Genomic DNA, 13,528 nt, shown 5'->3' with positions numbered 1-13,528 from the left:
AGGCAAATCTAATTTAAAAGCATCTTTTAAATTAACCATATGTCTTTTCCAAAATACCCCTAAATATAGGTTTTATTTTTATATAATAAATATTTTATCAGGTTTCCAACGGTAAAAAAAATCAATATAGAAACAAGCCAAAAGAAAGAAAATAAAAAAGGGAAAAGGATGCAACGGTCACAAAAGGCAAATGAAAAAGGAAGTAAATTAAGATAATAATATAATAAGTAATGAATAAAGAAAAGCTTTGTAGTCTATAAAGGCTTTCTTGTCTTGTCTTTATCTTTCTTTCAATGCTTTTCGCTTTTCAATGCTTTTCGCTTTTCACTACAAAAATATAAGTTAATTGTTTTATTATATGTTTGCTTGCACATATGTTAAAGCCACGTAGTTCCTACTTTAACATAAGACTATATTCATGGTTAGAGATAAGTTATTTGTTTGAATGTTTAATTATGAATCCAAATTGATTTTGTTTTTTAAAATTTAGTCGTGAATAGTTCAAACTAAATTAAGGTTCGATTTGAACCAACTTAATATAATTCGGTTGGATTAGTTTTTAGATAATAATAAAACAAATGACTTAACCGTGAATCAAAATTTATATTAATTAAGAGTTTTTCTTTTTTTATTTAGGACATCCTTTCTAATTTAATTTTAAAACTATTATAATAGATTAACAAATAACTAAACATATATTACAAAAACTATAAATAAATAATTGTCATTGATTTGTTTTGATTATTCGGTTTTTGTATCATTAACTAAAACCAAATTGAAATCATAAAATAATAATTTGGCTTTTGTCAAAATCAATCTAAATACCTTAATCAAATAGTTCAATCAAAATTGTCCAATTAAACAATTCGATTTTAAGGATACGGGCTTAGTTTTATTACATAGTAACTTGTTATTTTATTTATATTTATATAGTTAGCTTTAATATGAGTTTATAAAGAAAAAACTCTTAAATCACATTCGAGTTTTGAGGTTTTTTTTTTTTTTAATATTTTGCATTTTTGAGTAGTTATATGTGACTTGGTATTTGGTAAGGTATGTGGAGTAATACAGTGAATAACCTATTAACTCATGTTCAAATCCTGACACTATTCAACCCTTATAGTCATAAATGTTCGCCTGCAGTGACTCCAGAGCATGAGACATAACCTCATATTTGCAACTTGAGATTAGTCGGTGCGCGAAAGCTGACTCAGAACCCTCATTATGGAAGTTCCTTTTCCAAAAAAAAAAACTTAAATTTTTCTTTATATAGAGTGCCAATTTGCAGATTAGTGTTCCAAACAAGATGGTTTTTTAGCACGAGCAAACAAATCACTCTTTGAAATTTAATTTTGTTTATGTTTTCATAAACTTGCATCATAGTAATTCTCTATTGGTTTGTCATATATATTCTCAATTTTAAATGCCATCTTAACCATAAAAAAATTCATATCTTCATACCATTAAAATAGTAAAAACTGTCTTATAAGAAATGTTTATGTTGAATCATAGTTGAATTTTATGTTAATTCTTATATCAAACTTTTGTTTCATCTTATGCTTAAATATGTTAGATAATGTATTATTTGACATAACAAAAATTAAAAATATCCAAACATGCCCTAAAGGAATCCGAAAAGATATAAATATAATATATTTTTTGTTTGTATTTATATTTAGCATATGCCTAATTAAAGCGAAAAATGAAGCATCCAACGTATTCACATATCTAACATGCAAACACTGCATCACAATTCAATCAAATATAAATCAAAAACCTATCCATCACCCCCAATTATAAAACCTCAGGAGTGGAGTCAACTAGATTAACTTCTTTACTTATCAACCACCCGTAGAGCCAGGGGTACTTCCGTCTTTCTTATCCTTGGTACTCACAGTTTTAGTAAGCTCCTTGACTTCACCACCACTCTCCATTTCTTCATCTTCAATAGGAAGAGTTCTCTTGGATCCGTCCAAAGCAACACCAAGTACAATATTCTCTTCCATTGTATTATTATTATTTGTAACAACCCTTGACCCCTTTTGTTCTGTTACAGTTGATGATGACGTGGCATCTGAATTAGGCTTCTTATCTGTTACAGACACTTCTTTATTAATGTTCTTAACATCAGCAGCTACTGGTGTGTCTTTGGTTTTGGAGTCGGGTGTCTTGGTGTTTGACTTGACTGAAGACTTGTTGTTGTTGGTTTGACTTTTTGACTTGTCTTCTGAGTTGACTTTGTAGTTGGGTTCCATTAAGAGCAAGGGGCGGTTGGAAGGGGCCCGCCCACGGGCGAAGGCTGAGTCAGCAAAGGGGAAGCCGTCCAGGTCAGCGTCGTTGTATATCTTTTGAACTGTACGGATTGGAGTTGCAAGTCGGGCCCGGTGGTGACTAATCACTCTCAGAAGATCCAACAAGATCCCTTCCTGTTTTCGTTCATATAAATAAAAAGTAAATTACAATTTTAGCCCCTGAGTTTACCACCTTTTTCGGTTTTGGTCCAAAAAAAATCGGTTTGATATTCTGGTCCTTATTTTGATGTTCCATAACGATTTTGGCAGCAGGATCGTTGAATTTAGAGTAAATTACATTTTCGGTCCCTGGGAATAGCTGGTTTTTGCGGTTTTGGTTCTTAATTGAGGTTTTTGTAACGTTTTTTTTTTATCCTGGCTCAAAGTAAACTGACTATTTTTGGTCCCTCAGTTTAGCTGGTTTTTACAACTTTGGCCCAAAAAATATATAGCCATTTTACTTAAAATAGGGACCAAAAATGTTACAAAAACCTCAAATAAGAATTAAAATTGCAAAAGAAAACTTTTTGGGACCAATATTTAAAAAAAAAAATCAGCTAAACTTAGGGACTGAAAATGTAATTTACTCTTGAATTTAACTACTCAGCTTTTAATTTTTTAAAATGACCATTTTGCCCTTGGACCAAAACTGGGAAAAAAAACAGTAAACCATAGAGACCAATATCGTAAATATCACTTAATTTTATTATCAATCTATTTTCTAAATTATAACGTATTCTATTTTTACTTGTCTTGAAAAATACAAGTTTTTAAACTAATTCACATGCAAAATGACCATTCTGTCCTTGGCCCACGGCACTTTTAGTTCCCTTTTTTTTTTTGAATTTTGTAGATACTAATGTTCTTCATACAAATTTATTATGAGTATAAATTTATAATATTATTACCTTTACACATAAGTACTCTTCAAAATGAGAAGTTTTCACAAAGCATGATATCAGAATCTGCACAACAGAGACATTAAAATAAGTAAAAATGGAAACAAATCAAAAAGTACATAACTTGCTATTAAATATAAAATAAGATTAACACCAACCAAAAGAGCTTGATTTTCAGGATCCACATTTTCCAGAAATACCCTTCTATGCAATCTTTGTTGTTCTACTTGAGGATTCTTTGCCAATACTTTTCGCATATCAGCCACAATACTCTGTAATTAACAGTTAAATCTTAAAATTTTGGTCTAATAAAATATATAATATATAAAAAAGTTTTATAGTTTACATAACTTACATTAATCTTGTTGACATCTAAATGACTAATAGCTAAATGAGTTTTAATTCGCCAATGAGTCTTTTGAGTCATATTTCTCACAACATTCATTGTAAACTTATGGTTTGGAATGTGAATAGCTTCACGATCTTCACCTCTTATAATTGTAGGAGACCACCATCCAACATGCTGCAATTTCAAATTTTTTAAAAAACCATAAAAATATATAATTTTTTTTATCATTAATTAAAAAAAAAAAAAAAAAAAAAAAAAACAAACCTCTACAGTTCCAGAAACTTCATAGCCTTCAATCTTTGCTTTAATCCACTCATTCACAACAAATGGCCTTGTTGCATGAATCATTGCACTTGAGAGAAAATTCGTGAATATCTAGATATATATAATATATAAAGATTAACTTAATTAAATATTTAAATATTTGATTAAAGATTTGAGAAATAGGAAAATATTTACACCTCACGTCCAGCAAGTGTCAATAAAACTGTCCCAAGGCCTCCTGCAGTAAGCCATTTTTGAGTAGAAAAACCGAGTAACTCCATGAAAAGTGATACAGCAGCAACCCATACAGCTGTGTATACAGCTTTTCCAGCAAATTGAAACCCCATCTGTGAAAAAACAATAATTAAATTTATAAATTACTAAAAAGATTATATATGTGTGTAGAAAGAGGAAGGAAATTGAAAATCAGAAAATGAGGAAATCGTACGTTTCTTGTATCAGTAGCATCATTTTTCTCCAGTAAAAAGTTTTGTGTTTGTTGAATTGCACTGCATAGATGATTTAAAGATAAAGAATTAGTTATATAAATAAATTATAGTCAAAACATATTTTTCATAACTCATTACTCACCTGGATAAACAGTAAGCAAGTGCAACAACAGTAGACAATGATTTTACAAAAGTTAAGAGGCGTTTTATAACAATTTGGCTAGCTTCTGATGGAAGAACAATTGGATCCAATGCACTGAAAGAAAGTTAGATGTTATTAGTCTGAAATTAGAGTCAAGAATTTCAAACCCAAATCATCCCCTAATTTATTATAAGTTTTAAACCTGCAAATAAGTATTGCCCCTGTCCATAGCATCAAAGGTTGAAGGTAAGAGGTCATGACAAAATTTGTGCTACTCTTTCCCCAACTCCCATCACTTTTCTGAAAAAAAAATATGAATACAATGTTAACAAAAAAAGAAAGAAAAAGGGGAAGAAAAAATGAGATGGAGATAAGAAAAAGACACAAACATGGAGAAAGATGTTTCTGCTTTGTCTCATTAGTGGCCCAAGACCCCATACAGCAAAAACAATAATACCCACTGCTGGAAGTAGCTTGAGTATAATAGGTTTACCTTGCAAAGCACTGAAAGAAGTTTTGATCAATGTTCATATTGATAATATCTGAATGTTCAAGAACATGTAGTTTTTGAAAAAAAGAGAGATTAAGATCTCACTTTGACAAGGCAAGAGCATTGTTCTTGATTGCAGAACCCCCAAAAGATTGGGTTGGATTCAGAACACAATTGCATTGTAGTAGATTGAATCTGTTAGGAGCAGTGGTTAATGGTTTCTGTAATCGAATAGAAAGGTTGATGCTCAAGGAATCGTGTTGCTGAAAGAAAGAGATATTAAAGGGTTATTTACTTATTTTTATGATTTATGTAAGTAAATTTTCACTTCTAGATTCTATTCATGATGAAAAGAACCATACTGAAGCAAGTGATGAGAGACTGGAGGGTAGTGTATGTAATTTGTTACTTCTAGTTATGCCCTGTGGAGTACACATGACATTTTGTGAAAGATGTTATTAGCTTTGAGAAGGGTTAATATGATTATTGGAAATAAAGGAGAATAGATTCATACCTGAAACTGCTTGTTGTAGTGCTGCTTCTTGCAAATTCCCCATTTGTGAGAAAAATTCAAAGAACCAGTCATAGCCATCATCTGATGAGGATGCAGTTACCAACATTCAGCATAAGATAAGAATGGAACTCGACATTCAACAACACTGCTTTGGCTTCCACCACGCCTTTAGAAAGAGACCTGAAAATTTAGGAATTAGGAGCAATGTCAATATGGAATGCATCAAAATGTGAAGTACAAAAATGAAGTTTACATTAGAAAAACAAACAAACAAAACCTTGTAAAGCATCAACGATTCACCATTTCAGACAACTAGATATTCAAACTGGCAATAATTCACCAATTTTCTCAGTCACGGATTATTCGCAGACTTAATAAGTAAGTATCAAATCGAAAACAGGACTAGGATCTCGATTAGACTCAAAGAAACCTCTCGAACCCTAAAGTACCAATTGTTTATATTTTTGGGATTACTTTTTTCTAGAAAGCAATCACAAATTGATGACGGTGGAAGAAATAATAACATTGAAATACGTTTGCTTAGTAATAGCTCGATAGCATCCATATACACATCGAATTATGTAAACAATAAATCGAAATTTAGGGAAACGCTGAGGTGTTATTGATTCATTGAGGGAAGAATTTGAGAGTAAAATCAGGAAAGCATTAACAGACTACATTAATAAGAGGAAAGTGATAACCTCTACAGCAAGAAATCGGAGCAATATTGGCTGGTTATCCAAAGAAGAGAGGAACGATGGTTGTTTTTCCGGAAGGACGTGCGCCTTTTTCCTTCGTCGTCAACTTTGAAGCTCCTTCGTCTTTTAGCCCTCCCTTTCTTCCAAAATTTATTTGCTGATTCATGTGTGAGTTGTGACAACTTCTTAGAACATCTTTATTTTAGTCAAAAATTAGGTTTTGTCCCAAAATAATTATCAAAACCGTAGGCCATTAAAATCGTCTACTATTTCGTTTAAATTGTCTATGGTTTCGAGTTATGTATTTAAGATTTTTTTTTCATTTTTGCAAAACACAATCGTAGACCATTTTATGGTCTACGGTATCCATTCAGTCGAATAATATATCCCAAACCGTATACCATAAATGGTCTACTGTTTCGGCCATGGTCTACGGTTTTGGTGTCTTTTTTTTCTTTTTGGTTATTTAACTACTATTTGGTAGAAGTTGACTAATAATTTATGAATTTTGACTACTATATCGTACCTAGTATATACTACAATGAATATCGTTTTTAGATAAAGGTTAGTGTTTTTGATCTTGTTTTCTCTCAAAAATTATAGTATAAGTTGTGAGTATTCCGTATTGCTTATCACTGATGGAAGATGAGAATTTGTTATTTCCCAACTATTATATGTATGGTCATCGGGATACATTGTGAGAATGTTTTGCTACGGTGTTGAATTTTACGAGAGCACCACATTCGTTGAATTTGTTCATTAGGTGAAAGGTATTCCCGATGAATCAAAACTCAGTTTGTCTTATCAACATCCTGAGCAACTGTATTATTGTGCTATTTGTAACATCCCAAAATCATGATAAAATTTTTCATTTTATAAAGCATTTTCACAAAAAAAAACACATGATCGTCAAGTATTGTTTTCAAGTAAAATCCATAGAATCAAAGTAACAAATTGTGTAACATTCGTAATTTGGTATGTTTCCCTCCATCCCTTAATGTAAAATCTTTACCTTTTTGGTCCCTAGCTAGTACGCGGGGAGTACTCTATGAGTACGCTTAGCGTACTAGCTCTTTTCTGTACGCGGGATTCATCCACGTACATGGGGCGTACGTAGAGTACGCATGGCGTACGTGGTGTAGGGGCAAACCCTAATTTTTAGGGTTTGCACCCTATTTAAGCAACTTATACCACCTTTGGACATTCTATTGATCTGCCTCCATCACTCTCTACCCTAAAAACGAAACCCTAAGTGCTTTTGGTGAGTTTTGAGCTTGAAAGTGAGATTTGACGGTGTTTCTAGTGAAGAAGAAGAAGAAGAAGAAGAAGAAAAAGAAAAAGAAAAGGAAGAAGAATAACACTTGGTGGTTGCTTGGGAGTAGCTTGGGCTTGTTGATCCAGGGTCATCTTCATCTTAACAGGTCATTTGAGGTAAAAAGCTCTCATCTTGATGATTCTATGTTCTAGATCCAACTTAGGGTGCTATTTATGCATTTTTGGGTCTTTTAAGTTAAAGTTGAGCTTATGATCTACTCCATAAGCCATAGATGTTAGATCTTAACTCCATTGAGGTCCCTTGTCCATAAAAATGTAAACTTTATGTAAGATGTAGGTCCATGCAAGTGTTAAGGTTCTTATTAAGCTTCTTTTTGAGTGTTGGGCCCCATTAAGTCATTAATGGGTGTAAAGTTGTCAACTTTACGTGTTAAGCCACCTTCTAGAATCAGATATGAGAGTTTGGCATGTTGTCTTAACCGAATAAGTGCATAATGGAATGGATTGGTAATTTGGGGAGTACATGGGGCGTACCTAGTTGGTACGTTGTGCGTACTGGCCCCGGAAGGAGTACGTTAAGCGTACGAGCTGAGTACGCCTGCGTACTCAGCAGATTGACTTTCAGTTTGACTTCCTCGGGTTTGGGCCATATTTTGGGCTTTAGGGGTTGGGCCTTATTGGGCCATTGGACTTCTGACTTTGGGCCATGGATAAACTATGGACTTTCTTGGGATTAAGTCCATGATGATTTTTGGGCCCAATTTGGAAGTTGGGCCTTATTGGGCCTTGTGATGCCATTTAGGAATTTGGGCCTTTTGAACAAATGGGTTGGGCCTTGGTTTTGGGCCAAGTAAAAAAAGGGTAAAATGATCTTTTACCCTGGATATCGGACAAGTAGCTTAGATTCTTGATTATGGGTCGACATCCAATTATTAATTGGATATTATTTGATGATGTTAGCGTAGGGATTTTCTGGACCAGCTGACTGATATTTATTTGAGAGATTCAGCAACTAGAGGTGAATTTCCTCACTGTGTTTAGTGGGTTGAAGGCACTAATGCCGACCCATGGGTTGTTATGTTTAGGATTCTAGTTGTCTGCGTGACTCTTGCATGTGTTATGTATTAATATGTTTACCGGGTGGGGCCCGATGACTATGCTATTTATCTTTGTGATTATTGTATGTGTTATATAATTATATGTTTATATGTTTATATGTTTATATGTATACCGGGTGGGGCCCGATGCCAGGCGGGGCCTGATGACTGATAGATATGTTCCGAACGAGGCCTGATGTTGGGCGGGGCCCATTATATGTTTGATATGCATGGTATGTGGTATTTGGGGGAACTCGCTAAGCTTTGTCCTTATGGTTTTCAGTTTATGTTTCGAATACTTCTAGTTCGAATGGGAAGAGCTTGGGATGATTGCAGTGCATACACCACATCATTTCACATTTTATATTACTCTGATGTATTTGGATGTTATTGATACACTTTGATTCACCTTGGTTTCTATGATGTTGTTTTGGATAATGGTTTTATTAATTAAAAATCGAAATTTTTAGTCTTAATTTTTGGGACGTTACAAGTTGGTATTAGAGCCTTAGTTTAAGGGATTCAAGCATACTCTCGGGTGTGTCTGAACTCAAACTAAGGGTTTGGTGGATTTTTCAAAAAAAATGTTTAGCGGGTCGAAGGCACCAATGTCGGCCTATGGTTTGTTATTCTTAGGATGCTAGTTGTCTGCGTGACTCTTGTATGTGTTATGTGTTTATATGTTTATCGGGTGGGGCCCAATGACTATCATGTATGTTATTTATCTTTGTGATTATTACATGTGTTATATGATTATATGTTTATATGTTTATATGTATACCAGGCAGGGCCTGATGATTGACAGATATGTTCCGAGTGAGGCCCGATACCGGGCGGGACCCGATGACGGGCGGGGCCCACTATATGTTTGATATGTATGGTATGTGGTATTTTGGGGAGCTCGCTAAGCTTTGTGTAACATCCATAAAATTTTCATAAAAAATTAAACTTTTTTCAAACCAACCAAAAATCATAATTGTTTACATTGTAGTTTTCAAAACAAGTTTAACATCAAATTTATAAGATCAAGCCTCTGAAATAGCCTTAGCTCACAAGGACCAACCAAGAGAGGCTAAAATGGCCATAAACAACCCAAAAGAAGATCTAACCAAAGAGATGACATGATCAAAGCTTTTTACCTTCATTAGATTGCAAAAGACGAGAAACTTCTGGATCTACAAGCTCCTCTCCACGAAATGATTCTTCAACCTTCTTCTCCTCTTACACAAGCCACCATAAACCCTCTTCTAAGCTCCATAACTCACTCAAGGCACTTTAGGGTTTCAATGAATACTAAAGGGGATGGAGGCTGACTTAAAATGCCCAAAGGAAGGTTAAAATGATGCTTATATAGGGGTAAAACCCCAAAATTAGGGTTTGGTGCTGAAGGGAGTAAGCCCCGCGTTCCCCTTAGTACGCCTAGCGAACTCAAGGCACAATCGCGATCTGGACAGGCACTACGCCCCGCGTACTTGGTGAGTATGCCATGTGTACTCGACCAAGCTCCAAAACACAAATGAACACTCAGATCACTTAGAATATACACCCACATCCAAAGACGGCCAAATCGTATCTTCTCCAAGTCCCTAAGCCTTATGATAACTGATGATCGGGCCACGACCCCGAATAATGAAGCGATTCGAAACTGAGCGTTACAAAATCACAATAAGCTAGATAACTGAAACCAGAATCTTTCATTTACTTGTGTGCTAACAATGATACTGGCTTGAATCTGCATTACGTTCGATTGTAAATTAATCGATTAATCTCCCATGAGCCCTAAATGGTCTGTGTTTTTTTTTGGGCGATGGAGGAAGTGATAGTCGAAAGCAAAAAAGACAACTAGAGTTGTTGTAGGAAAATCCCACATTGATTTGGTAGATAGAAGGAGAAAGGCCGTAAGGGAAGAGACAAACAAGTCAACAAATCATTCTCTCTCTCTCTCTCCCTCTCTCTTTTTCTCTCTCTCGCCATTAAAGCACTATGATGAAGGAAGGAAAGAAGAAATGGGTTTGCAAGGTTTTCCTAAATCTCGATTTTCCAGAAGTCGCCCCAGAAAACCTTGATGATGTCTATGGGATGCAGAGGAATCGGTGATAAGCTGGTGAACCGGTGATGGCTGAATTACAACTGAGAGGTTAGAACGGGAGGGTGGAGGAGATGTTACAGATCTCAATTTATCGGAAAAGCCCCCCACCTTCAAGAACGAAACTGTTGTTTTTTTAAGAGATCAAACACAAACATCCCACATTTAAATCTCGATTTGACTTATTTTTTGAAGTGTGGGGATGGATGTCATCGCAGAGAGAGAGAGAGAGAGAGAGAGAGAGAGAGAGAGAGAGAGAGAGAGAGAGAGAGAGAGAGATTTTATTTTTTATTTTTTTAATTATTTAAATACCAAAAAAAATAAATAAAATAGAAAAAAGAAATGAAAAGGGTAAAATCGACTTTTCAAGTGTATCAGGGACCAATAACCCAGAAAAACCTTGATTTGGACCTTCCATGCAAGTCGGAAACTTTTTGGACCCTATCCAAAGTTTTTTGAATACCATAGGGACCAATCTTGTAGTTTTGTCTTTTTTTTTGTTCATATTTCATATGAACTTTGAAGGTTAGTTTTAGTGTCAATATACTATGAATTTTGAATGCTTGGACATGGAAGAAAGTAATTTTTTACAAGTAGATGATCCATTTTGTTTGTATGATGTAGGAGAATTTGTTGGAAACATGGAGCTAGGCTCGAGTCTGATTATAATATATTCTCTACAGGTGAAATCGAAGGTCATGGACTGAGTTTTGTTTTGTACTTCAAGATTCTTGATGATAAGTAGTTGAAGGAACTTTTATCCCAATTTCAAGGAAATTTAAGGCTAATACTATTTATTCTAATACGGTCCTTAAAAAAAATACTATATGACTTGCAGACGAGGAGCTTGATTGATGGAGGGGCAATGTGACAAAGGTCTTAGTCGAATGATTTTGACAACAAAAAAAGTTGTGATGTTTCTGTTTGGCATAAAAGATCGGGACACACTTCTCGGGACACACTTCTGAAGCAAGTTACATCACGTAGATTTTTTTTAGTTAATTTTACATTTGAATTAAAGAATAAAGTTTGTGACTCATGTGTAAAAGAAATACATACTCGTTTATCTTTTTCCGATAGCTCTATTAAATCTAGTGAGTGCTTTGATCTTTTACATTATGACATATGGGGAAGCTATCGTACACCATCTTTATCTGGAGCACGTTACTTTCTCACAATTATGAACGACTTTAGTAGAGGAGTATGGGTATTTCTTATTAAACACAAATATGAAGCAAGCAATTGTCTAATGGATTTTTACAATATGGCCAAAACATTGATGGAAAGAACATAAATAAAATAAAGAGTGACAATGGAGATGAGTTCACATCCGTCTCAATGATTGATTTTTATGCTCAACAAATGACCATGCTTGAAAGCTCATGCCCTCATACTCCACAACAAAATGGGGGATGTAGAAAGAAAACGTAGGCATTTGCTTAAACAACAAGAACGATAGGAATTTGAGGCAAACTTCCCAACCAAGTTATGAGGATAATGCATCATGACGGCTGCCTACATAATAAATAGATTACCTTTCAAGGTAATAGGTTTTAAAACGCCTTATGAAATCTTATTCGGAAAAGTACCCGACTATGAGCATATGAGGGTATTTGGTTGTCTCATATATGTGAGAAACACGGAAACGAAGGGAGATACGTTCGAAGTAAGGGAGATACGTTCGGAGTAAGGGGACCAGGTGTTTAGGTGTTTTTGTTGGATACCCGCAAGGCCAAAAAGGTTACAAAGTATTCGACATTGACAACAACAAGATTATCACTTCAAGAGATGTTAGATTTGTTGAATATGTCTTACTTTTCACAACAAAGACCAAGAAGAATAAAGACGAGGATGATAATTCTTTAACTAAACATATTATGACGACATAGTTGCAAACGATATTCAAAAGAAAGAACATAAAGAAAAATTAGAAAGGACATTGTTATTTATTGCATTTAACAAAGTAATGAAAGTATGATGCTTTAATAATATATTTTTTTGAAAATACATTGCTATTCTTGGTGATAATAATTTCTAACATTTTTATAAATTTCTTATGATTATTATATATTTTTAGTATATTGGTAATTTAATAGATTGTGTTCATAATTGCAAAAGAGTTTGATTTGTTGCTTCCATTCTTTATTACATTGTGTAAATCCTTCGGTATTGATTTACTCCTTCATATTCAGTTGGAGGTTAGGAAGATGAACTTGCTTACTATAATAAACTCTTGGAAGATGAAATTTTCAACAATTTTGCTTGGAATGAGGTATATTTTTGGCATATGATTGAAACCGAAAAGGGTACTAGAGCTTCCGAGGTTAGCTACACTATGAATAATACAAAGAGAGAAAGCCCATGGATATATGTTCATGTTCTCTTTAAATCCAACATGCAACCATTTATAATAAATCCCAAAGTCTCAACGGTTTCCCTAAAAGTGAAATGTGTGTTATTCGTTCTCATTTCCATTAACTCTTCCATCATTTATTATTATTAGGCATTGGCAAGTGTTGCCAAGTTGTTTAATTAGATGGAAAACAAGTTCTATGCAAAATTTGTTGATATGATAGCCATAACAAGACTATATGTAAAAAAGGACAACCAAAACCTAAACTAAAAGTGAAAAAGAGACAAAAGATAAGTACATTTCACTTTCCTTAGCATTAAATTAGAATACAACTAACATAATTATAGGTTGAAAAGGTTGAAAGAATGTTGAGGAGAATACTAAAGAGTATGTTGAATGGCATGTGGAGTTTGAAACATATTTTGAACACTTGTTTAATTTGTGTCAATTTTGATGGTTGTTATGTGTCACTTTTGTTAATCAATGTTGCAGTTTTTCTGTTTCAATATTATCAGTTTGTATGTAAAATCTCAAACACAATCAACGACATAAATGCAGAATTAGAGATAAGAATTATCAAGGAATGATCAAATCAAGAACACAATATGAAGATACAAAACA

The 13,528-nt window shown here is 34.0% G+C and overlaps 1 protein-coding gene across 2 annotated transcripts; it reads right to left on the bottom strand.

The window, feature by feature from the left end:
• Positions 1-1,638: 1,638 nt before the first annotated feature.
• On the bottom strand, positions 1,639-6,257 carry LOC145159993 (mechanosensitive ion channel protein 2, chloroplastic-like). Of its 2 annotated transcripts, XM_079079047.1 has the most exons (14): positions 6,100-6,257; positions 5,399-5,578; positions 5,247-5,306; positions 4,990-5,147; positions 4,784-4,898; positions 4,597-4,694; positions 4,395-4,508; positions 4,252-4,312; positions 4,001-4,150; positions 3,804-3,914; positions 3,546-3,713; positions 3,349-3,462; positions 3,200-3,256; positions 1,639-2,426 (listed from the first exon to the last, which is right to left on the bottom strand). In XM_079079047.1, exons 2-14 carry the CDS (start codon positions 5,477-5,479, stop codon positions 1,842-1,844), a joined length of 1,872 nt encoding a protein of 623 aa, XP_078935173.1. In that variant the 5' UTR covers positions 5,480-5,578; positions 6,100-6,257; the 3' UTR covers positions 1,639-1,841. The 2 variants fall into 2 exon arrangements, with proteins under 2 accessions (XP_078935173.1, XP_078935174.1); XM_079079048.1 differs by lacking the exon at positions 5,247-5,306.
• Positions 6,258-13,528: the final 7,271 nt, after the last annotated feature.

Source organism: Lactuca virosa, chromosome 2 (assembly GCF_052849685.1).
Source record: "Lactuca virosa cultivar CGN04683 chromosome 2, Lactuca_virosa_CGN04683_v6, whole genome shotgun sequence".
Taxonomy (NCBI): Eukaryota; Viridiplantae; Streptophyta; class Magnoliopsida; order Asterales; family Asteraceae; genus Lactuca; species Lactuca virosa.
This window is presented reverse-complemented; position numbering and strand designations above follow the sequence as displayed.